The sequence below is a fragment of the Acanthaster planci genome, linkage group LG01 (assembly GCF_054643075.1).
Source record: "Acanthaster planci isolate LZ-2023a linkage group LG01, COTS_SCS, whole genome shotgun sequence".
In the NCBI taxonomy this organism is placed as follows: Eukaryota; Metazoa; Echinodermata; class Asteroidea; order Valvatida; family Acanthasteridae; genus Acanthaster; species Acanthaster planci.
In genome coordinates this window covers 37,143,849-37,166,954 of record NC_141777.1, presented here as the reverse complement: position 1 = coordinate 37,166,954, position 23,106 = coordinate 37,143,849, and the positions used below count along the sequence as shown (strand labels likewise).

At 41.6% G+C, this 23,106-nt stretch overlaps 3 protein-coding genes across 8 annotated transcripts in view; 2 read left to right on the top strand and 1 right to left on the bottom strand.

The window, feature by feature from the left end:
- LOC110982360 (HHIP-like protein 2) overlaps nt 1-2,492 on the top strand; it is a 304,779-nt gene extending 302,287 nt beyond the window's left edge. For all 6 annotated transcript variants that reach the window (XM_087141288.1, XM_087141186.1, XM_087141368.1 and 3 more), the window contains one exon: nt 1,421-2,492. In XM_087141288.1, coding sequence (XP_086997414.1) covers nt 1,421-1,459 — 39 coding nt within the window. In that variant the 3' untranslated portion in view covers nt 1,460-2,492. The remainder of the gene's footprint in view (nt 1-1,420) is intronic.
- Nucleotides 2,493-2,826: 334 nt separating this feature from the next.
- Nucleotides 2,827-5,708, bottom strand: LOC110982056 (snaclec coagulation factor IX/factor X-binding protein subunit B-like). The gene has a single exon (XM_087141459.1). The coding sequence runs from the start codon at nt 5,164-5,166 to the stop codon at nt 4,648-4,650; it is 519 nt and encodes a 172-aa protein (XP_086997585.1). The 5' UTR covers nt 5,167-5,708; the 3' UTR covers nt 2,827-4,647.
- Nucleotides 5,709-9,388: 3,680 nt separating this feature from the next.
- Nucleotides 9,389-22,351, top strand: LOC110982172 (sphingosine-1-phosphate phosphatase 2-like). Its single transcript, XM_022240423.2, has 3 exons — nt 9,389-10,239; nt 13,473-13,562; nt 18,774-22,351. The coding sequence occupies exons 1-3, from the start codon at nt 9,556-9,558 to the stop codon at nt 19,320-19,322; spliced, it is 1,323 nt and encodes a 440-aa protein (XP_022096115.2). The 5' UTR covers nt 9,389-9,555; the 3' UTR covers nt 19,323-22,351.
- The last annotated feature ends 755 nt before the right edge of the window (nt 22,352-23,106 follow it).

Here is a 23,106-nt window from a genome sequence, read left to right as displayed (position 1 = left end):
GTCCTTATGATAATAGTATACATAGATGGACTGGCAATGAAGTCTGCATGTGCTCGTGTATGCGCCCTGGGGACTCTGAACGATTTGAAGATGGTCCTATTTCCCGAGGCTGAAGGCCGCAATTACGTTTTGTTTGTTATGATTTCTCCAAAGTAAAGAAAAATTGGACTGTAAAGGCACTTCCACAGTGGGAGTGAGAATGGTATCAGAGAAGTTGAAAAATTGCAATTGCAAACAGAAACCCTTGGTCAACCTTGGTTATTGGTCGTACTGTCTATATCGTCAAGTCTAACGAATTGCAACGCACGGCTTACCGCAAGCGGTGTCAAGCTCAGTAATGCGCGCAGCCAACACGTTGAACATGGCGCCGTATGTGAATGTACACTGAACTTGGGACGACAGTAGGCCTACGCCAGGCTTTTGCAGTGGTCACTTTTTCTCTGTCTGCAAATGAATCCAGTGACGTTTCACTTCCATTCTATGGAGGAAGGCATTAGATTTGAATGGAATTAGTGTCACGGAACAGTTGTTCTTATAGGGTAGCTGCAATCAGTTTTTACCACAAACCTTCACATTGCAATTTTGTGTCTTAGGCCTAATTAAATAAATTAAATATAGGTGCAGAAAAATTGTGTCTACGAAAAATTCATTGAAGCTACACTTTAGGGGGGTGTGCTTGGAGAATGGACTATCAATATCCGAGCCGCAGGTGAGGGTATGTTCAGCGTCCATTCTCCTGAGCCGATCTTTTTTGAGGGGGTGAGAAGCACATTTTATTCCTATTCATAAACTTGTGTGTCCAAAAGTCAAACAAGTTCAACAATTATATATTTAAAATGATTTTGAGCACTTTAACTTTATTTTATTGAAGTACCCCTCTTGCCATTGTATGGTACGTTCCCGGCGTGCCTGCGGGTGACACGCTCTGCGCGAGGTGCCGCAGAACACGCGTCACGATGAGCCAATGGCGAGGGACATCTTAATCAGCCGCCATTATCCAGTGCAGGTCTTCAAAATTTAGGACCAGCCAAGCACATACTTATTTCCATTTTTATATACCTTATGAGTCGGAAAGTCAAAACAAGTTTAAAACTATAAATTTTCAAACGTTGTGTTCAACAGTTTTACTTCCATAGCCAGGTTAATGTGGTATGTACCTGCTCGAGTCGGTACTCGATCAATCATTTAAGACCGGCCACGTGACGGACTCTGGACCAATAGGAATGGCTTAACTGTCGTAGATATTTTGGGCCAATGCAAATGACCATGTAGATTTACCATTGTCACAGGATTCGTCGGCAAGGTGTCCTTGTAAAATAGTCTTTCCCGCTCAGCGACTAACAAGTGAATATGGGAGATGGCGTCCCACTGCCGCACGTTGATTCTTGTGCTCTGTCTCCGCCCTTTCTCTCTGATACAGGAGAACTCATTCACCTGGGACGATTCCTTCTTCTACTAGCATACTTCCTAAATAATTCATCTGTTTGTGGAATGAACAAGATCGCTCCGGAGCACCGTACATTTTGTTCGTGGTATCTACATCATTAATGTTTTTGATTTACCCCGTCAGCAACAAGAACTCCGAAGATTTTCTCCTCATTAAGGGAAAGGTTCTATATCTATCTCCTCTGTAGCATTTTTGAATATTTCAATCCCTATTTAATTCAATGTAGATTTATTGACTTATGCACGTAGTACGTGAAAGCCGTTTCAATTTTTTTCCCAGGCCAACGATTTTACTGTTTCCGCAACATTGCTGCACTTAAGCATGTTGTCATCTAATTTATCAAATGTAAAATGATACATTATGTAATGTTGCTCAAGTTAATGGCCATGTACTCGGTACTTAAGTAATGTGAATCACGTTTGCTTATTGTAAAGAATGACAGCATTGAAATAAATCGTTCGTTCGTTCATTCATTCATTCAAAAAGCACCAAGTTGCACTTAGGCCTAACCTTGTCCTTAACATGATTACAGAAATATAATTTACATAAACATGAGGATATAGATACGAAAGAATACAGACTGCTCTCATATTTGTGTTGGCGGCCAAATGTTGCGGAAATATCATTCTTGGCTGGTGTCAGATTTTAAATCAGAATGTACCGTACATTTGTCCATAACTTTCAAAGAGGGTCATATTTCCATTTGGTATTGAGAAGTTCAATTATTAATTTAGCGTTTTGATAAGGGTGTGAGATTTTTAACACTTAGTGAGTTATTTTTTTGCTTTTAAACTGACGGCAAGCCATGGTTTTACCAGCCGCTGCATGGTAGACCCAAATTCGACAGGATTTTAAATTAAAGTAGGAACGAAGGATGAAGGAAATGAAACCTGCATTATCTATGATTAAATTAACGGCAAAATTCATCATTTTACAAGTAGTTAAAATATTTCTCAATTTGAATTCCATTCACACTGAGATAATTTTTGGATAACGTAAGAAGAAAAGGGTGAAGAAAATTAAACATTTATTATTAATGATTGAATCAACGAGAGAACGCATTATTTGTACATGTACTTAAAATATTGCTCAAAATGATTACCATTCAAATTGGATTTTTTTTTAAAACGTGAGGAAAAAGAATCATGCGTTGTTTATGCATGCATTTAAAATATAGGCTACGTTAATTTAAATGGAATGTAATAAACTAAGCACACAGTCGCGTTCTTTGTTCATCAAAGAATTTCGCATAGCTATAGATTTTGGAATGAGTGCGCATTTGCTGTAAAGGAACCAAATTAGGATGTCTTTTTGACATTCACAGTGCGTCATCAGATTGAATGACAAATAAGCAATGCGTTTTTGCACACAGTGCCGAGGAAGCGTACTTACAAAACATTAATCAGTTTCTATTTTCCCTCCTATTAATTCTTTCATACTCGAAATTAAACCATCTTTTTCATGCTGTGGTTCATCGAAGATTAGGAACAAAGTTATTCGCAAAATAGAATTGCAAAGCTTACCAGAACGAGAAAAACCTGCACGGTCCCTTCCACAACATTAATTATGATCGTAAATACCTGGCCATCCCGCATTTTACAGCCTGTTTTGACTGATGCCTTTTTGAAAACACATTAAAGGGACGATTTTTTCGTCTCATAAGCTTTAGGAAAATTGTCTTCAATTATTTCTTTCCCATTATGCATGTATCTGAAATGTATTAGTTTTAGGTTTACGGTTCACTTTCTCCAAATGCTTGGCCTTAACCCAATCCATGACGCAGTGAGGCGAACTTTTATTCATTTTATTTGGCGCTAAAGACACCTTAAGGCTCCGTATGATGTGTAATAAGGTTTTGGTGGTAATAGTTTACACTGGTGTATTGTTTAATTTGAATCCTGTAGCCCAATGGTTTTGAGTGTTGACCTGGAGATGGTTCGTATCCAGGCTATGAAGTAGTCAACCTATAGTTGTGGCGCGCCATGCACTTCGTTAGAGATTCCGCTGAGCCGGGCTACCGTGCGTAAGCCGGGTTATGCCAAAGGATAGGGTGAAATTTTTTTTCTGACGGCCGCCCTATATTATCTTGCATCCGACAAAGACTACGGAATTTCAGCTCCGCGTCCGAGGATGATGGCAGAACTTCCGAGTTCTAAAGTTGAGGCATTTCTATGATGTGTTACTGCTTAATAAATAACGGCTGCCAAATCATTGTGCGTCGGCCGCCAGATAGTAAATTGACAGGCGCCAGAAAATCAAGCTAAAATAAAACAAAAATCCGACACTATATAGCACACAATTTGTATCCTATCCCTTGGCACGATCCAGCTTGTATACCCACGAGGCAAAAGTTAAGTTTGTATAAATCGAGCATATACCGAAAATCTATAAGGAGAGAGATCGTAGAAACACAAAATTATTTCTTCTCGCCAGGGAGAGAATATTTGAAACGAAAAACTTGGACAGATGCCTATATTATTACCTTTAAATAACTTTAAGTCATTCCTTTCAAAAGCTACGTTTACATTGAAAATGATTGCTCTTTTACTCAAATAGCGAGAGAAGATCGTCATTCCATGTACTTCAAATACACCATTGAGCACTTCTGTTTACACAATTAGGTAAATTAAAACTGAAGATTACATATCTGCTGTGAAGTTTTGCTCGCCATCACGTTTGACGATACATTGTCTTGGATTCAAGCAAGTTGCTCCTCGTAACTGAAGTATCTTCCGTCAAAGATTAAATCCTCGAGGTTCCTAGAACAGTGGCATAATGTTGCTGGGTACCGTAAATGGAAGCACAAAGCTTCATAATGTATACTGGGTCGACGCCATAATAAAAGGTCATTGTGCAGAACAGTGCATGCTAAACTGCGAATAGAGTGTAAATCCAAAAAATTCGTGTGGAGACAGTGAGTTGCAGGGGTGATTGTTGAAGATCTGTTTCCAATTATAACCACGTTAATTTCAAGAACAGTTTACGAGAAGCTGCGGAGCATGATCATTCTGTGTAGTTCAAGAAATTTACAAAAAAAGATTCTTGGGATATGAAGCCGTACCCCATCATCGAAACACTCAACGTTCAGATTTTGCGCTTACGTTCTCTTGCCATTTCCTGGAATCTGGTCTTGTCAGTTACATACGCAAATGAGGAATAATCAGGAACCTTGACGTCCGGTAAGGTCACTCTACTTGAGCTTACTTCTGACCATCACAGTTGGTTTGAGACATTCGGTCCGGCATCTTACATACAAAGACACAACTCTGGCTGCATATGGAGTCGTTCCACTTGCCGGTATCATACAAAATGACGCACTTCTCGTTAGTATCATTAGGCTCACCGCGCTCCCAGTTGGTGTAGTCACCCAGCCGACACCCGTCGACCCAAGCGAAGGCTCTCGGGGTGTTATCGACGCGACGGTAGCCAAACCAGATAAACTGGCCCTGATCAACGGTGGCGGCGATCAAGTCGGAGACGAAGTCTTGTTCCTCCTGGCTTCTGATCGAGGCCAGATGAGACGGTCTACCATGGACGGTCAGTCCCTGGCAATGGGCCTCGGCTTCGTCGAACGTCTTGGGCTCGGACCAGACGAGATAGCAGTGGCTTCTGAAATTCACCCAAGGTGGGCGACAGGGTGTGCATGCCATCACCGCAAATACCTGTGACCCAAGCGCTGCCACCAATACACAGGCAGCAATCATTTTCAAGCTACCCATGATCGTGAAGAGCTGCGGTAAATTTGAAACAGTACGCACTTCGGTAGAAGTATTACGGTGGCTACCAGTGCACCCTCAACATCAAGTGACGTCACTTCATTGAGTGTATGGCTGAATTATTAACGACCGCCCTCTAAACTGAGCCGAAGCATATTTCCGGTAGACAACCAAGCGCAAAAACATGCATGGCTGATAACTCCTATTAACTTATTCAAATGATCAGAACAAAGAGCTATATGATCGAAGTATATGGTGGCTACCAGAGCACCCTAAACATCAAGTGACGCCACTTCACTGATTGCAGGAATGAATTATTGACGACCAAATGAGTCGAAGCGTATTTCCCATAGACAACCAAGCGCAAAAACATGCATGTTTGATAAAAGGCTTAACCAAGAACAGAATAATATTGAAAGATTTAAAGTTACACTTAATGGACGTAACGGTCAGAAATTATTCATCCTCAAGGGTGTGCATACGTGCCTGCAAGTTGGGTGGGGCGGAGTGACAGTGGCGTATGCACGGAGGGCATGTTGCCACTCATGGGGTTATTCTATTACTAGAGGGACTGAAAGTTCCAACATTTTAAAAATGTCTTCTTTTTTGGGGGGGTGGGCGTGTGTTGAGGAACCTTTCATTAAAATAACTGGACAGCCGTTGTGGGGACAAAATAAAAAAAATAATTTTTCTCCCCTAGACCCAAAACCTAGATTGCACTGCTAAAGGGCGAGGAGATGACAGAAATCTGACATCGTCAGGCTGCCCAAAAAATGGGGGGGGGGAACACCACACTTTAGGGCGCGCTGTTCACGATAAAGAAGTAGATATTACACGGTTATAGACCAGTACATGTACATAGACTGCCAGGAATGTTGTCTCACGGAATATTTAGATTGAGTTTTTTCGTGCGCAGTTAAAGTTTTGACTGACCGGCTATTCAATACTTCCTATTCTCGTGGTTGAGCTTGATTGCCTTGTGACGGACAGTGGTGATAGATATCCCCAAGTACTTCAAAAAAGGGGACAAATGTCTTTGGTGTTGAATACACAAATCAAATTAAAGCTCATTTCGTAATCTGTTAATTTTTTTCCAATTTCTATTGGTTTAACCGATTACCCCTAAAATCAGTCAAAACGTCTGCACTCCATTCAACATACATGTATATGTAGTTTGAATGGCCCCTTTTTGTTGATTTTTTTCAGAAATACAAGCCGGGAGACCTGCTGATAGCTTCTACCCATCTTCTTTTTCTGAACTATCCAATCCACATTACTCCAATAGCTGAGACTTTGACAAAGCACAAACCATAAATTGGTCGGTTAAAGCAATTCTGGAGCCTATTCACTGTCCCGCAATTGTAATTTTATTTTATTTATTTCATTTTTCTAGTTGCCCTGCCATTTGGATTTCGCTTCGATTGCTGGTTTGTCACTTTTCGGCTGCTGTTTTAAACTGAAAATGAAACAGAATCCATAAATAATGTTTCCCTGGTATCGAATTGTAATAACGCGGAATGGTCTCTAAAGGCCCATCCTCGGCCATATTGTGTGTACACTGCATATCCCATCCAACTCGGTTTACGGCGATTATTATCCTAACTTTTGTTGGATGAAAAAAAGCAATTGTCGCGAGTCACATGTTTTTTTTGCAGGAAATACAAGGGTGTGTGTGCCACTAAATAACATTAATTTTATTTGACCCCCCCCAAAAAAAAGAAAAGAAAAAGAAAAAGAATACTCAGGACTTATTTAGTTAAGCCACATGACACAACCCACGTTTGCCATACGAACATTAATAACACTCCGGTGCAGTTCCCGGAGCTCATTAAGCCAATGTACGTATATAGGTACATGATCTTCAGCATAAGCAAGGACTTACGAAAACTTTAACTGCTAATCTTCTTACTGCTTTAGTTTGTATCATCACACGAAAGGCTGGATATATGCCCTCAATAGTGGTACACAATCATCTTTTGTTGGGTGTGTTTCTCAACATAATGTGCAGTCTTTTCTAGGTGTGGTACGTTGCGTCACCTTCATATTCATAGTAACACTAACAGTTTTAACAGGATATCAGACTTATTTGGAAACTTTACTCATTAATATGCGGCGTGTAAAAAAATAGGCCGTAACCCAGTCCACGTTGATGCACCATGGTAACTTCTGTTCTGTGGAAAATATTTTCTGTGAACATTTATCATTTAAACATCTGCAAGAAGATATACAGTGCAGCACCTTAAAGCAGTGGTCTGTCTATCCACCCAGAAAATTGCGGTACTCCCCGGCCCCCGGCGTACATCTATTATAGCCTGTCTACAGCCTTGGCCAGTTATTAGATCCATGATGTTCGTTCCGATTTAGCGGCTGAACGGTAGGCTAGTAAACGGGAAGTCAGATTTCCATATTCGTACACCTTAAGAGGTGCAGCGTTTTTCGTTGGGAACCCGACTGCGTCACGGGTATCACAACCAGTGGAAGGGAATTACAATTTATGATAACAATGGCATTGCTGAATATGAATAATTCAAACTTGTGCGCTGCACTCGAACTGGGGTAACGATTGTGAGTTGAATAAGTGGTGATTCAAGTAATATTTTTGCGAGCACTTCAAGTTGACGTATGAGACCTAACTGTTCGCATCTACCCCGGGCCCTCCCCGACATTTATCTTTTTCCTAGCTCCGTCTGGACATCGTCGGAGTTCCGTCAGCGTCGACTGAGGCATAGCCCCAATAAGGGAATCAGTCAATGACTCGGAAGTTTCGGGACATTATCACAAAGGGGAGACAAGAATTGATAACTTCGCTTTATCCTTCGACATTAGCTAATTTCCATCAGGATTTGAAATACAAAAGCAAAGTCAAGCACGGTCGCCCAAGCGGTAGCAATCAAGTCTCTTAATTTCAAGCCACTTACTTGATCTGAAGAATTTCAAGTTTGAGTTCCATATTATCTTCAATAGAGCAGTTCTGTGCATTCTGAGTACCTCATTTCTTCCATGGTGACATGTACTGTACATTACCAGCCTTTTACGTGGTCACCAGAAGAAAACCATTTCCTCAAGCACAGATAACTTGCTGAAACCGTCCAAGTCAGCTGAGGTCAGGTTCGACATTACCCGTACCCAGCAGTCTAAGGTCATACAGTTACATGAACTTCTGTACATGTAGATTATGGTAAGGACATGCATAACCTTGGTTCCAAGACGTTGCTATTTGTCCGCGGTCCACTAATGCGCCGCAGCCGCAGAGATATGTGGCCAACTGTTCGTGTGAAGTTGGCCTAAGGACGTGCACAATGAAATCTGGACTCGCAACGCCCTTAATCACCTTATAGAGATCATTGAATCCACTCGCAGCCATTTTACCGAGCCGAATACAAAGCTTTCCTGGCAATGCCCACCTTTGTTCTTCCGACGTCTTAGAAGGGAGCATAGACCGGGAGGAGAAAAAACAGGTCTATGAAGAGAGCCAACCCACGCCTTTGTATTCGGCTCGGTAAAATGGCCGCTGGTTGGCTTCTTCTTCATTACAAAGAAGGTGTTGCAAGTCTAGGTTTTTTTATATACATGAACATGTGGATTGGCCGCGCGTGATACGCCCCCTTACGCGGCGTGTTCTACGTTCGCGAACATGAAAATGGCAACGGCTTGGAATAAAGACTAGTGGTATCCATGACCAGCGCATTTCTCTGCAAGGGTGCACTGAACTATTTGAAGCCCCATTGAAGACAATGTAAAATCGACCACGTTTTCAGGCCCGGTGGGGGCAACCGAAGTCCCTCAGGCCTCTCAAAAAAAAAAGTGTTCTGGGGTCATTCAGCTCTCAATTGATTTTCAATTTTTAGTAGGTTAACCAATGAAATTTTTAATTATCTACCCAAATAAACTCACCTCCCAAAAAGTGAACGTTCCCAAGTCTGTCCGTGGCCATTTTTCAAATAACATCCCTCCACTTTTTCAGGCTCTTAGGACAATTTTTCAGTCGCATTTTTCTATGCTTAGCCCTTAGATGGGAGCCCTTGAATCCAGGGAGTTCATTCTGGGCCATGTTTTCACAAACCCACAAATTCTTGGGCCACAAAATTTCCTCTTTTTAAAATAAACTGTAGGGGTTCTTTTTGAGCGCCCCGTCCTGCCGAAAATTTTCCTTGAATTGGGCAGTCACGGTGCACCCTGTAAGTGGTGTCGGTATAAATTATTATAAGTACCTTCCTCCGGTTGTGATATTGCGCTACTATTTTGACCGTCGACCTCGAACGGGCCTTCATTGTCAGATTTTACTGGCTGCTCAATGATTAATCCATGCATGCATGAGTTTAATGATCCTCTTGCGGCCGGTTTGCGAAATCTCCGGATGGGCATGGTGGATGAGCGCTTCGGATCAAGCGAATGAAATCAAAGACCCTCCCCAAAATGAAAGCAATTCCGGAAGCCTCCTTGCCACTTTACAACGAGCAGTACGTGGCCCAATTGCAGCGATTTTTCGGTCTCGAACTGGCCTCGAAAACTGCTGACAATGGGTCTCTACCTACTGAGAACCGCGAGGAACGGGACTCGTCTGCAGCAGCGGCCATTGCTGATGATTTGACCTCAAACTCCAACCAAGCCTGTCGTGTCCACGACAAAGACCGAGAAACTACCTACTTCTCGCTGAAGCAGCGCAAAGCGCCCGAAGTCGAGAAATGCGATGGAGAGCGGGATCGAGAAGAAGGACCCACCGATGGGGTCGGGCCAGATCCTCCCGACCGGTACAGGGTGCACAGCAGGTTCTGGTATGCGATTTTCTCCTTCGGTGCCCTGCTCGGTGATGATACATTCTACTACTTCATATTCTGTTTCAGCGTCGCCAACCTCTCGTGGTGGGTGACCCGACGCCTTCTCATGGTGTGGGGCTTTTGTATGTTTATTGGCCAGGCGTGCAAGGAAATCTTGCGCTGGCCTCGTCCAAGGGAGCCACCGGTTGTTCAGTTGGAGAGCCGATACAACAAGGAGTATGGGATGCCATCCACCCATGCAGTTGTTGGTACCCTCATGCCATTCACACTGCTCATTAGCACATGGAATCACTATGAGGTGAGCTTACATGTACATTATCTCCGTCCTGGGTCATTGTATTTTTTAGTTGATCGGTCATGTCACCTTGCCTTAACTGAAGTTTTGGTGATCGTTTACATGTAGGCCTATTTTATTAAATACATAGGAAAGAGTTTCAACTTCCATATACGGACATCTCGTGACGCCCTAGTGCACAGTTTGAGCCTAGTTTGAAATTGTCAAAATCGAATAATTCACTATTCGAATATTCGACCTTCAGTTCGGTCGAATATCCAAATATTCGGTCTTACCGACCAGCAGATTGTTGAGGAACAAATCATATACAAAATCAGTTGCAATAACGGACACAATGTACATAATAATCACTATAATACATTAACCCTAACCCTCCTCAATCCTTCACCTGTTGAGGACTGAGGAGTGTTAGGGTTAATAGCTTTTCATGTCTACGAGTATCACCAGCCACGATTTAGCAGGATTTCAGAGATGAACAATAATTCTTTTCCTGTTGAAAATGTATAATCTTTTAAATTTTTTGTGATCACGATGGGAAAATAAGTGATGTTCATTTGGAACACTTAAGTACAATGGTATTCCTAATCTTTAACACCCAGTTTCTGTAATCAGCGGTAATTAATGAAGAAACAAAGTCTACTTTTATGAAACAACTCAGCTAGAGAAGTTTGCAGTGATGTCCTGTTGGGTTCTTTCATATCAGAAAGAATTAAAAGAGGACCAGTTTTTTTATTTTGAGGGAAATTATGGGGTAAAACTGCAGTGTACATGACGCAACGGAGAGGTGTGACCAAAAGTGAATTATGTAGTCTGGTTCCTTGACTTGGAGGAAATTTTTTTTAGGCATCTCGAATCTTAGTAGGAAATGACTAGATACTAACCCGTGAAACCTGGTCTGCTATTTTTCTCAAGACTCTTGGAGGGTTCATGCTTGGACTCTGTTTCTGCATCAATTGAAAAAGGAAATCCCAAACACAATGATAAAATTGGAAAATGAATAGCATAAATGGGTCGGATTCGAACCAGGGTCTATAGATCTGTAGTTCAAATCACTACCAACTAAGCTATCGAAGCGACGTAATGGATTCATGTTTTTGAAATGCCTTAAATGGTGTATTGCATTGTCCCCTCTTCATGAATCATTTGTCACCCCAGCTACTGAAAAAAAGTAGCGCACCAGGTTTCACGGGCTAGTATTAAGTCGCTTCCATCTTAGTATAGGCCTATATTTACCGTGGCCATGCCGGATAACCAGACGTGAAACAAAATGGCATGGCTTGACTACATGTAACTGGTTGTTGTTCGCCAAAAGCGGGTAAGAAAATTGTAGGGTTGTTTATTTAAATAAATTAGAGCCGTCAAGTTCAAAATGTCAGTCAGTTGGTAAAAGTGGACTTTGTTTCCTTATTATAGGAATAGGGTGCTAAAGGTGCAGAAGAATACCATATATACATGTTTACATCAGGAGCCTACGTGTTCAACTGCCAGCAGTCGATTTCACGGAACTTTACGCAATGGTGCACTGTCATTTATGCCACATTTTATCACATATGTTGTGCAACAAATTAAAGCGATTTCACAAAACTCAGGCACTGATAAGTCCACGACTTACACAACAAATTATGGCATAACTTACGCAGTCATTTTAGGTGGCATACATTGCGCCAAACAAAGTGAAAATGAATGATTTGACTTGCTCATCATGTTTCGTTCAGCCTCTTCATTGTTAAACTTAATGTTTGTACAAGAAATGTAGCCTTCAACTTTGTTTTACAGGGTAATGAAAAACTTGTTTGGCTGTGAGAGAACTGCGAGATTTTCTCTCCGGTCCTGACAAAGAAAAGACAAAAGCTTTTTCAAAAAGGCGTGTGGTGGTAATTCAACAGCTGTTTGATGACTGTTGTGACATTGGAAAGTACATGCTACAGCCGTTGAAAAGCTGTCATCGTCCTCATCCAAGAAGTTTAATATTATTCAAACGTAGCGCAGCTAAGCAACTTTCTGTGAAAGTATATTGCTCAGGTACAATTTGTGGTGCAAGGCTTGCGCATTGTCTAAAGTTACACCACGTTTCGTGAAATCAACTGCTGAATTTTTAATTTTTAGTTGCTATTATTCCGAAACATGACTTCCAAGTTCTATAGGTATGGCATTGTTCAACAAGCATTGCCAATCCGTATGAGGCAGCGTTTTAGCTAGCGAGCCGTGCAGCCGTGTTTTGCACGGCCAGTTTTGTGAAATCACGGCCCATTTTTTCAAGCACGGCCGGGCGGTGCGAATCAAGCCATGCACTACTGAATTTGACGCTTGATTAATGTAGATCCCGAAAAATGTGAAAATAAGATCTGAGCTAAAATTCAGTCTTTTCCCCATGCTTTTTTCCATCAACCATTCCAAAATAGAAAATACGCTGACACAGTTAAGTATAACGACACTACAGTTCAGATGTTCTAACATATCAACGCCGACAGGCAGGTTCCCTTACTTTTAAATAATGAACTACAGCACCGTGTCTATCAACTTGTAACAAAATGAACACAGGGAGCCATACTTGTTCACCAGCAATTGATCATACATGTTATCAATCTTGTTCCCATGGCGATCGTTAGAGCCCACTCTTGCACGAGGTAGTCCATGGGGACGAGGTTGACATATAATCATTTCGGGGCTTGCGCTCCTTGCTCATCATATCCTCCAGAATGACACAAAAAATGACAGACTTCTTCTCAAAAGCAAGGGTTGACCTACACGTAATATTTGCTATTGTCAGTAATCAGTATAAAGCTTGTTTAGGTTCTTCTACCTTAACGATGGAAAAAAATTGTCAATCTCTTCCGATGCCACGTTCAGACTCTTGCGCAAGCGAGTGCGAGCACGTGGCCTGCCTGTGGTGGATGTGGATACGTGTACAGTGTGCATGTACATCTAGTACTATTTGAAAATAAAGTTTCAGGTCCATTTGTTGCAGACTGGTCTGGTTTGTGTTTCCAACGCCCCAGATTGGGTGCAAACAAGTAGATAGCAACCAGTCTAAAGTGCCATAACTACGTGTATAGCATCTGTTTTTGGTTAAGAATTTCACATCTCTTTGCAAAGTGAATCTTTCTCTATTTCGTCTTCCTTATTTTAATCTTCTTAAATAAGAGAACTTGTATTTGTCCACAAAACGTACTATACCATGGTTTAGTTTACGGATGATGATTTTTTGGGGGGTTTGTTTCTTGTTTTGCTTGCAGTATCCCCACCTGCTCGGGTTTGTTCTAGCTTGCAACTGGACACTTTTGGTGTGTTGCAGTAGGCTGTACCGAGGAATGCACTTCATTCTGGTAAGTAACAGTGCGTGAGTTCCTCCTGACTTCTATTTCAACATGATTTTGAAAGAGTTTACATTGTACATGTGCATACTGGCCACCCATGTGGTTTTGAAGCCAGGCGACAGCTCTGGTCTTGTCTGGAATATTGTATTTTCATTGGCCCAGAGCAATCTCATGACATACTATTGTTATACCATGGTCATTGATAGTGAATTTTTATTGGTTGCGAACTGATCACGGGATATGTCACAAGCGTGCATGTATCATTCACGCATCACGTGCACTGGCGATGTTGCCGGGCCACAAAAAATGATGGATCACGGTGATCTTTCCCAGAGTTGATGCGTCGCGTCTACTGCATTGTAATTGTGTAACCTTGGGTACGAGGGTGGATATAGCAGCAGTAGTCTTACTTCACTCGTGGAACACGAGTATGCTCTGATCACTGCTTCTGCTGCAATTGTCATTGCTGTTAATATAAAATGCTCCCGTCATTGCATCTTCTCATCTGCTCTTCAATCTTGTCCGTACTTTTCAATGGATTATATATAACAGGTTTTGCCCTTACCCAACGTATATCAATAAGCACTGTATGCTCAGTGCTTGTCCGAGAGCTTGCGAAAAAACCTCACAAGCTTACTCGGGTGGGACTCGAACCCACGACCTCCTGCCTACTAGTGCAGACGTCTTAACCACTCGACCACCGAGCTTGCCGGGGTCGGCTGGCCGGTCCGAGTCAAATGAAGCAGCGGGTACCGCGAACTATTTTCAAGATGTATTTTTGCGTTGGGGAGATGTTAATTATATATAACAGGTTTTGCCCTTACCCAACGTATATTAATAAGCACTGTATGCTCAGTGCTTGTCCGAGAGCTTGCGAAAAAACCTCACAAGCTTACTCGGGTGGGACTCGAACCCACGACCTCCTGCCTACTAGTGCAGATGTCTTAACCACTCGACCACCGAGCTTGCCGGGGTCGGCTGGCCGGTCCGAGTCAAATGAAGCAGCGGGTACCGCGAACTATTTTTCAAGATGTATTTTTTTTTCAATGGATCTTGGTGAAAATAATATGTCTTGAAATTCAACCATTAGACAAACCCCCAATTCCTTTATGGGTCACAGGCTTCTCTGTTAAACAAGTTTTTTATAAATCTTAGATTTCTCCTCCCCCCAAAAAAAATCTGTCAACAAAGGACATCACAATCAATAATTTTCCTTCAATTTATATCCAATTTACTGTTCAAATATTTCAATTTGTCAAAGTCTTTTAATTTATCTTGCAATAGAATATGCACGTAATACAGATACAAGAGCATTCCAGTGAAATCTATGACCATGGTATAACAAACAATTGTTGCCTGCAGTGACGGCATCCATGGTGTTTTGTACACCCTCAGGGGCAAGTGGCACCCCCGGCTTTGCCTCGAGTGCCATTTGCTCCCTCTGGTGTACAAAACACCATGGACCCCTACACCATGGCACATCACATTGTGATATCACTGGTTCCCACCTGACAGTCTGAACCATTATGCAGGGACCCTTAACCAGACTTTTCATTGGTACCTCTCCTACTTTCACAATACAGTGATAGTAAGCTCTGATAGCAGCAGTAAATTGGCATTACGATATGATCAGCTGATAAAGCACTTAAAAGTTTTGTTGATGGTTGAGTTCCTCACCGTAATGTCTGATGAGCTTGAAAACTCATGCAGATGTACCTCCAAAATACTTTTTAACATACAAGTATATGGCTTTCCAGCAAGACATATATGCAACCATATGCAACACAAGGAGTTAGAACAAAGTCCCTACCGATCGTAACCCGATTAACTGCCCCATTTGGCTCCATAGACAAAGCTTGGTTACCGGCCCTAGTGTTGAAGACCCTAGACTTTCTTTGTACGCAATGATCGCCACCACCGGGTAACTGGTAACCCACAGACTCCCCGTGTTTCGCTGCGGCATACTGGAGTATGGAAATGATGCACAAAGAAGATGCGTAGTTCTCTTCTGTAGTCCTCAGGAGTCAGCGAGGGATCCCTGCAGATGCGCTGGAAAATTATGAATCATGGGTGGTTATTTGGCAAAAAGTGGGACTTTTTAAAGTCAGTTATGACATTTTGCGGTTCTGGCTGTAGGAAAGAAATACCCAAAATATGAACTGCAATATCTATATCACAAGTCGCAATTCTAGTGGTTCCTATGGTTAAATGAAGGTGGAAACATGCCGCAGGGATGCATTTGACAACATGGTGAGGTTTGACGCTGAGACAGTTGCGGACAGTGACAAATCTTCTCATGTTTTTGTGTGTTTTTTTTAATTTTCCTCTGGACCAGCTACATTCTTTCACTTTTCCTGAGCGTGTTTTTGGAGAATTTGTATTAGGTAGTAATTCTGTTTATTGTTAAGAGAGACGTTTTGGGGATGTAAAAACGTAACCAGGCTTTCATTGCCATTGGAATATCACAACACTCACTAAAATTATCAAAATTTAGGTCTCCGATGACGGTGGCTTCCATCTCAAAGCGGCCATGTTGGACATGCGGAAGTGTTATGGACTCGCATGCCTGGTACCCACAATCCTTTGCAAATGCAACTCTGAGCATTCCTTATAGCCCGCAAGTGGCACAGAATTTGTGTTGTCCTTGCAGCACGTGCAGTGCTGGCGGTGGCCATCATTGACCCTTTTGATCTCCGTACGTGCTGACTCCTTGTGTGTAATAGCTACATGCTCTGATACAGTGATGTAATTAATTTGCGTGTCGCACAACGGTCCTTACAGCAATAGACTGATAATATCATACTCATTTCGATTAAATAAGTTGGAGGAGAATATTACAAATAATTCAAGACAGAAGTACAATAAAGCACTTATTGACTGCTGCGACGTGCAACATGATGTTTTACCACCTGAGTGACGTTGCCTCAGGTACCGCACTATGGGTGCCAAAAGATGATAAAGACCAACTCCAGTGATTTTCAAAGGTTTGAAAATAAATTATTGGTGTATTATGTGTGTAATAAATCATACATTCATTTCTAAATCATGTCTGTATTGCATCTGTATTTTTAAGAGAAAAAAAAACTTTTATGATGTAATACTGGAAAAAAACACTGAAACTCGTGTCGGTATCCGTGGCACAACTGGTTCCGCTACAAACATACCTGTACATGAACATGGGGCTACACGTACGTGTACCGGGGATCGATCCGTGTGCCAGGTCTACTGTGCCACATTGCCTATTTTCTGTCAAGCGTTTGTGCTTCTTTCTTCATGATTTACAATAATGCAGAAATCGTGTGTCATTGGTGGATGTACGAGAAATTCTGCAAAAGAACTGGGATTGAAATTCTTTGAGTTTCCGAAGAATGAGAGCATTCGTCAAGTTTGTGCTATCGTTCGTGGCTACGCGTGCTATGGATGCATATAGCGCACGCACTGTGGTATTTCCTCTCCATGGTAACACATTACAGAAATCAATATTCATTAAATCCTAATGAGTCGTGACAGCACGTCCAGTTTTACAATACCAGACTGGACTTGCAGGAAAAATGGGTACAAAGACTGTTTTATTAATACAAAACGTGTATTGCATGGGAAATATTGATGCATGTTCGTGCCACTTTTATTAGATGTGGCTCTTCTGAAATGGATTCAATATGAGAAAAGTTAACGTATTTGGAGTTGGTCTTTAAAACATCATGTCCCACTTTGTAGCAGTTAGTGCATGTAATTGCTAAGCATAGGATGTGATCCTTGAGACATGACCCTTCTATGCAGTGCATTTGTTCTACAACTCTTGAAATGCATCATTACGTTTCAATTAACCTTGTGTTTAAATGTTATATTGGTTTTGCCACTTTACATGTACAAGGCATTTCGGTGCCTTCAGGGGCATTATGAAAAAAATGCTAATTTATGCATATTCATGAGCAAAACTGTGATGTCATTTCTTGGTGAAAACCCTTTCTTAGAAATGTTTTCTTTAAGCAAATGTTGGCTCCACGAATTCGCTCCACAAACAGAATAACCTATATTGAACATTGACAAGAATATAATATAAAATCAGTGCTCTGGAATATGTGATTATTGAGCTTTTGGTAACTGAGTACCTTCTTCAAGGCAAGCAGATTCACCGAATCTGCTTGCCCTGAAGAAGGTACTCAGTTTCGGAAAGCTCGGCAACCACATATTCCAGAGCACTGATTTTACATTTTATTCTCATAGATATTCTGATCACGGTGCTATGCAGCCCTTCCATATTTCTCTAACCTGTATTGAACAGTGTCTTCCCTGTATGACATCATCGTGCCCTGAGTTATCTGAAAAAGCATGGACAATTTCAAATGTTTCAAACAGTGCACTTTTTAGTATCCTTAACCCAAACTCCAAGCATGTGGTACAATTGTCAAACCTTGAAGAAGAGTGTAAGGTTACACAAAGAAATGTGTCAGAGAAAAATCCATCACCTACACCCTTTAAATTGAAAAAGACTACCTGTTGATTGAAATTTGGACCTTTTTATCAGTGGTGCATTTGAGTTACCTCAAACCTGGGTCAAGATTCATTGATTGCCCCTGATATTAATAGATGATAGTCATACTTCTGTACAGTTTGTTCAAGTCACAATACTGCTTGTGACGCACATAACTCACTTGACATACAATACATGTACGACTTGATTAGATAAATCATGCTGTTCAGCTTTAAAAAACAAAATGGCTGTAGATGTGGGTGTGTTATTTTCTTCACTCAAATTTATTTTATTTTATTTCAGTACTGATTTTGGTGCCTGTGTTGTCCCCAAACACTTTTAAAAGTCAAATTTCGAGCATATCTAACATAGACGAGCAGTATCGCTTGGTTTTCTGCCCAGCCGCGGATCTGGAGAAAGTTCTCAAGTAACATACTGGTGCTGGTACTAGTGTCCTTGGGAGCAAGGCACAGAGAGTGTGTATAAAAACAAAGCACTATGCAAACAACATCCACAAAGTGAAAATGAACGAAGAATTGAGAGGTACACGAGATACACGAATGGGGCTTGGCTTTTTTTAATCCATTTTGTCACGAGGCCAAGCGTTTGGCTGTTATAAGGAAGGGTTGTGCTTTAACAAATTTGAGGGTGCACACTAGAGTTATAAGACAATTGATCAGTAGATTACTGTAAAGCAACTGCTGTGCTTAATGTGGGCATTTCTTCTTTGTTTTTCACCGTGATAGGATTTGATAGCGGGGGTGACACTGACAGCCCTTCTGATGGCCCTCATCTGGCCCTGGTTGGACTCCCTGGACCACTTCCTTCTGACCCACCCTTATGCCCCGGTCATCATCGTGGTGGTCACCATCCTCCTCATCGTCTTCTACCCGGCCCTGGATGGGGTGGGGGCCTCCCGCAATGACACCGTCTCCATCTTGGCCACCATGGGTGGGGGCCTGTGTGCTTTTTGGTGCAACCACCGCTCCGGCCTGGTGCCCGACGCCCATGCCCCCCTGGGCGGCACCATCGACTGGCCCGACCTGCCCACTGCCGGCATCATGCTGGTCCGCTATGCCATCTACACGGTCATAGCCAGCATCATATTCTTTGGACTCAAATTTCTCATCAAGAGGATGATGCAGGTGTTCTTTGGCATCCAGGTCAACAGAGAAACAAAAAGGTGGCTGAGAGTCCAGCTCTCCTACGGTTATGTCCCGCACGGATTCACAATGCTTGTTATGTACTCGATGGGGCCACGTCTCTGTACATGGCTTGGCCTCGATTTAAATTGACGTGGCACTGAGAAGCAGTGGAGTTGGGTGAAAGTAGCTTAAGTGGTACAGATTTCAGAGGTTGTGGGTGGATGGATGGGTGGAGAATTGTTTTGAAAGGTGTGTCTGGGCATTTGTTTTGGCAGTTGTGCAAACAGTAATTGCTGAGGGATGTTCCCACACTAATTTAATACATGTACCTTGCATATTGATGAACCATGTGCTCGTAAAATAATTTCTGATCGAGAGCAAATATGTACTGGGTTAAACTTTAGACTATAATATTTCCATCAAACTCCATCCTTCTTCCTAACTCATACATACATGCATCTGCTTAGTACGTTCTGCCTTGTAGCAAAGCTGTACTTGCACATTGTGCTGGTACTTGCTATATGCCGAATTACTATACATGCACTTCATACATATTCATGACGGATCGCTAAACTCTCATTGGTGCATTCACGGTGCATTCATTAGCAAACACTGTTTTTGCTGTTGGCCAGGCGCACACGCGATCGTTCAGGCAAGGAGTAAATTCGCACGTGTTTGTAATTGTTGCCCGGCTTACCCGGACAACAGTTGCAAAGGCATGCACGGTAGCAAAGAAAAATCCTGGAACAGTTACCTGGCTGTACTGTGCACTCGTGGTGGCGCCAGCCTGGCAACGGTGTGCATGCATTCTTGTGTGTAGAATCAATGTAAAATCGTAAAAGATGAAGTGTTTGTATTTCCATTTTTAGAAACAAAAATAAACGCTCACGGAAACAAATTGATAATGTTATTATTTTCAGAGGTTATTAAATAAAATATGTATAGGGTATAGTAAAACAAATATAACATTGTTTATTTCACCTCGGGAAGTAGTTCGTCAACCCCCAATACCTCAGAGAACTAACATTGACCATCCAACCTCAAACCATGTTATATTTGTATACTAAAGGCTGAACAAAATGTGTTTTCTTGTCTTAATTGGGGCATTCTACATTTGCATATGAGGTAGGTTTTTGTTCACCAGTGTTAAAATGCTCCCAAAGAAGAGGTCAGGGCAGTGATCGCTGAAGTTAGTAGGTGTTGGTGTCACTGTGTGCGCCAAAATTTGGTGCTCCGTTTGCATGGTAGCAGTGATATTTTTAGGGCCCATCTGTAGAGGGACAGATGATGGTGAACATTTTCTTCTTGGGGGTGGGAAACTGGTTTCTTGGCACTGGTGAGGGGGCACCTTTGGAATGTAGATGTAACCTGCCTTATGTAGGACTTTAAAGCAAATGGCCTGCATACTGTGCGGTGATGCAAGTTAATAGGAGCCCTCGTAATGAAAGATTGCATTTTGTCATGCAGTAACTTACTTTAGACCAAGTAAATTTGTTATTCAGGATTTTGATAATTTGAGCTAGTAATTGTAGCCGAGCACAACTCTTTAAAAAAGAACTCCGTTCAGTGGCACCAGCCTAGGGCTTTTAGTCTCTTTCATTACAGTGAAAGAAATGCAAGGCATTGTTGGTAGCACATGATGTCCAGGTGCTGTTGCAATTTTAAAAAAACAGCTCAAGGCCGATCTTGCTCTAAGTGGTATTACAACAAGTCAGCAAAACAGGTTTGCCACCAGCTTCTGCCAAGCCACTGCGATCCACGCACAAGTCAACCTGAAGTGCTAAACCCGAATCATAGGTTGAGACTGGATAGGGCTTTGCGTTAATGTTGGTCGAATGAATAAAAAAAAACACCACATGCGCAGAATGATGACAATTCCAGATGGTGTGTCTGCACAGTATTCACTTTTCCAGTATGCATACGGTGTATCAAGTTTAGTAAAGTATACAACCCTGTTATAAATATATTGTAACAGTGACATGGTCGTCTGCGATCCACTTTGTGATAGTGCAAATTGTAACTGTCTCGTTATTATATATATATATTGTAGTGTGTATAAAAGTACAGAACATATTCCTGGCAGCAAATGTTTAGGATGTTTGACGGACCTTGTCGAGTATTTTCATGGATTCATTGCCTTTGAGATGAGCTGAAAATAATGCACCTGTTCTCACGGTTGTGTAGAGATGGACTTATAATAATGCAACTCAAGTTACAAGCATACACTCTTTGAAGTCGAGCTTGGTTCGCACTTTGTCACATTCCAAGCACTATAACCGTTTGATGCCACTGTGGACGATGAGAAAGCTGCTTACTCGGCGTACTTTGCAGGCGAATGTTTGGCCTTGACTTGATGCAGGTCAATTCCCCATGTACCAGTACCTTTTTATGCAGCTGTTACAAAATGCTTTGTGACCATGTGGCCTTCCCTGGTCTTTATTTTGTAGAGAAAAGAAATCTACTTTATAATATTGTGTGATGTAAGGCTAATCATGGTAAAGAATCACTCTTTCCACTTCAGCGATTTTGTCGTAGTTTTTCATGCATAACCTAATTAACATAGAGTTAATATTTTTTTGCATCTCACCGTTTTATTGATTTGTGGAGAGTCTACGCATAGGTTAGTTGCAGTCGTGAATTGTTAAATTAGCTGGATCTTCAAGTGCCTTTTTATAAAGGCCTGTATTCCGGCACTGCAGAGGTGGGGAAATACATGATTTTCAGTAAAACATTTTTTTGTAATTAACAGCAGTATTGTAGCTACAGAAAAGCTGAGAAATAAGGTTTGTATTTGATAAGTAGTACGCTAAAAGTAAATGGGTTGGATACTTTAATTGTATTTGGTGGAGGATGCGACTACAGATACATGTATATGATCAAACTTATTCCGTATGAATTCTAATCGATAGTATGTCTACCTGAAAATGAAGTCATCAAAAATTTAAATATGAAAGTAGTTTTTTTATTATGGTATTTGAAGTAGCTCTAACAGGCCTCTTCGTGATACTCGAATTGTTCATTGATCTGAAATCAGTTTTAGAAAGACTGACCTAGAATTCGTTTACTTTATGGAAGATGCTATGTGTTTTGTTGATTAACAAACATTAACAACTCGAACTTCCACGGTTTACAGTGTATGACATAAATTAACATGAATAAATCGTTCGATAATGGAATAACGCTTTTTTGCTTGTGGAAGTTTGTGGCACGTGAGACTGACAACCTACGGCAAATGCGCGCTGTGAGAATGATATTAAGTGTATGCGACATGGGTACCAGGTGTTGCTAAAATTAGAGGCGATTCGACACCTAATGGTAAATAGGTCTGGACCCATTAGCTGGTTCCCAGCGGTATAAAAAAAATAGGATGACAGGTAGCTGTGGACAAAAATAGAGTATGACGTATCCTTGGATTCCCCACACATTCCCGTGCAGTACACCCACGCCCATTGTCTGCGAATATTTTCCCCACTACTGGAAAATGAACAAGGATTTGTTTGGAAAATTCTTCCCACTTTTGTTACTTGAGCGTGGCGGCTACTGGACCTGGAGAGCGTTCGAAGTGTTGGTCGGAATCTTTGGGTCTTGGAACCAGGTGACACGCAAAGTTTTTTCGATCGGATTAAATTTGAAGGAAAGGAAACGGCCAAGTAGACTTTGCAAATTTCGGATTGGAAAGATGTACAATGCCTTCAAAATCTACGTTTGAGCCTTGAACAGCGCAAAGCATTCCAAGTCTTCCACTCTGAAGTAAGTTTCATAGTTCAAGGAATATTTTTAATGTTGTCGAAATTACTAACGAAATGAAAAAATAGACGGAATTTTAGGAAATCGCTCAAATCCATACAAAAATTCTAAATACATTATCAAAATATGCGCACGTGCACAATATTCTCACCCAAATAGCCAATTCTAAACATTTTCAAAGATTTGT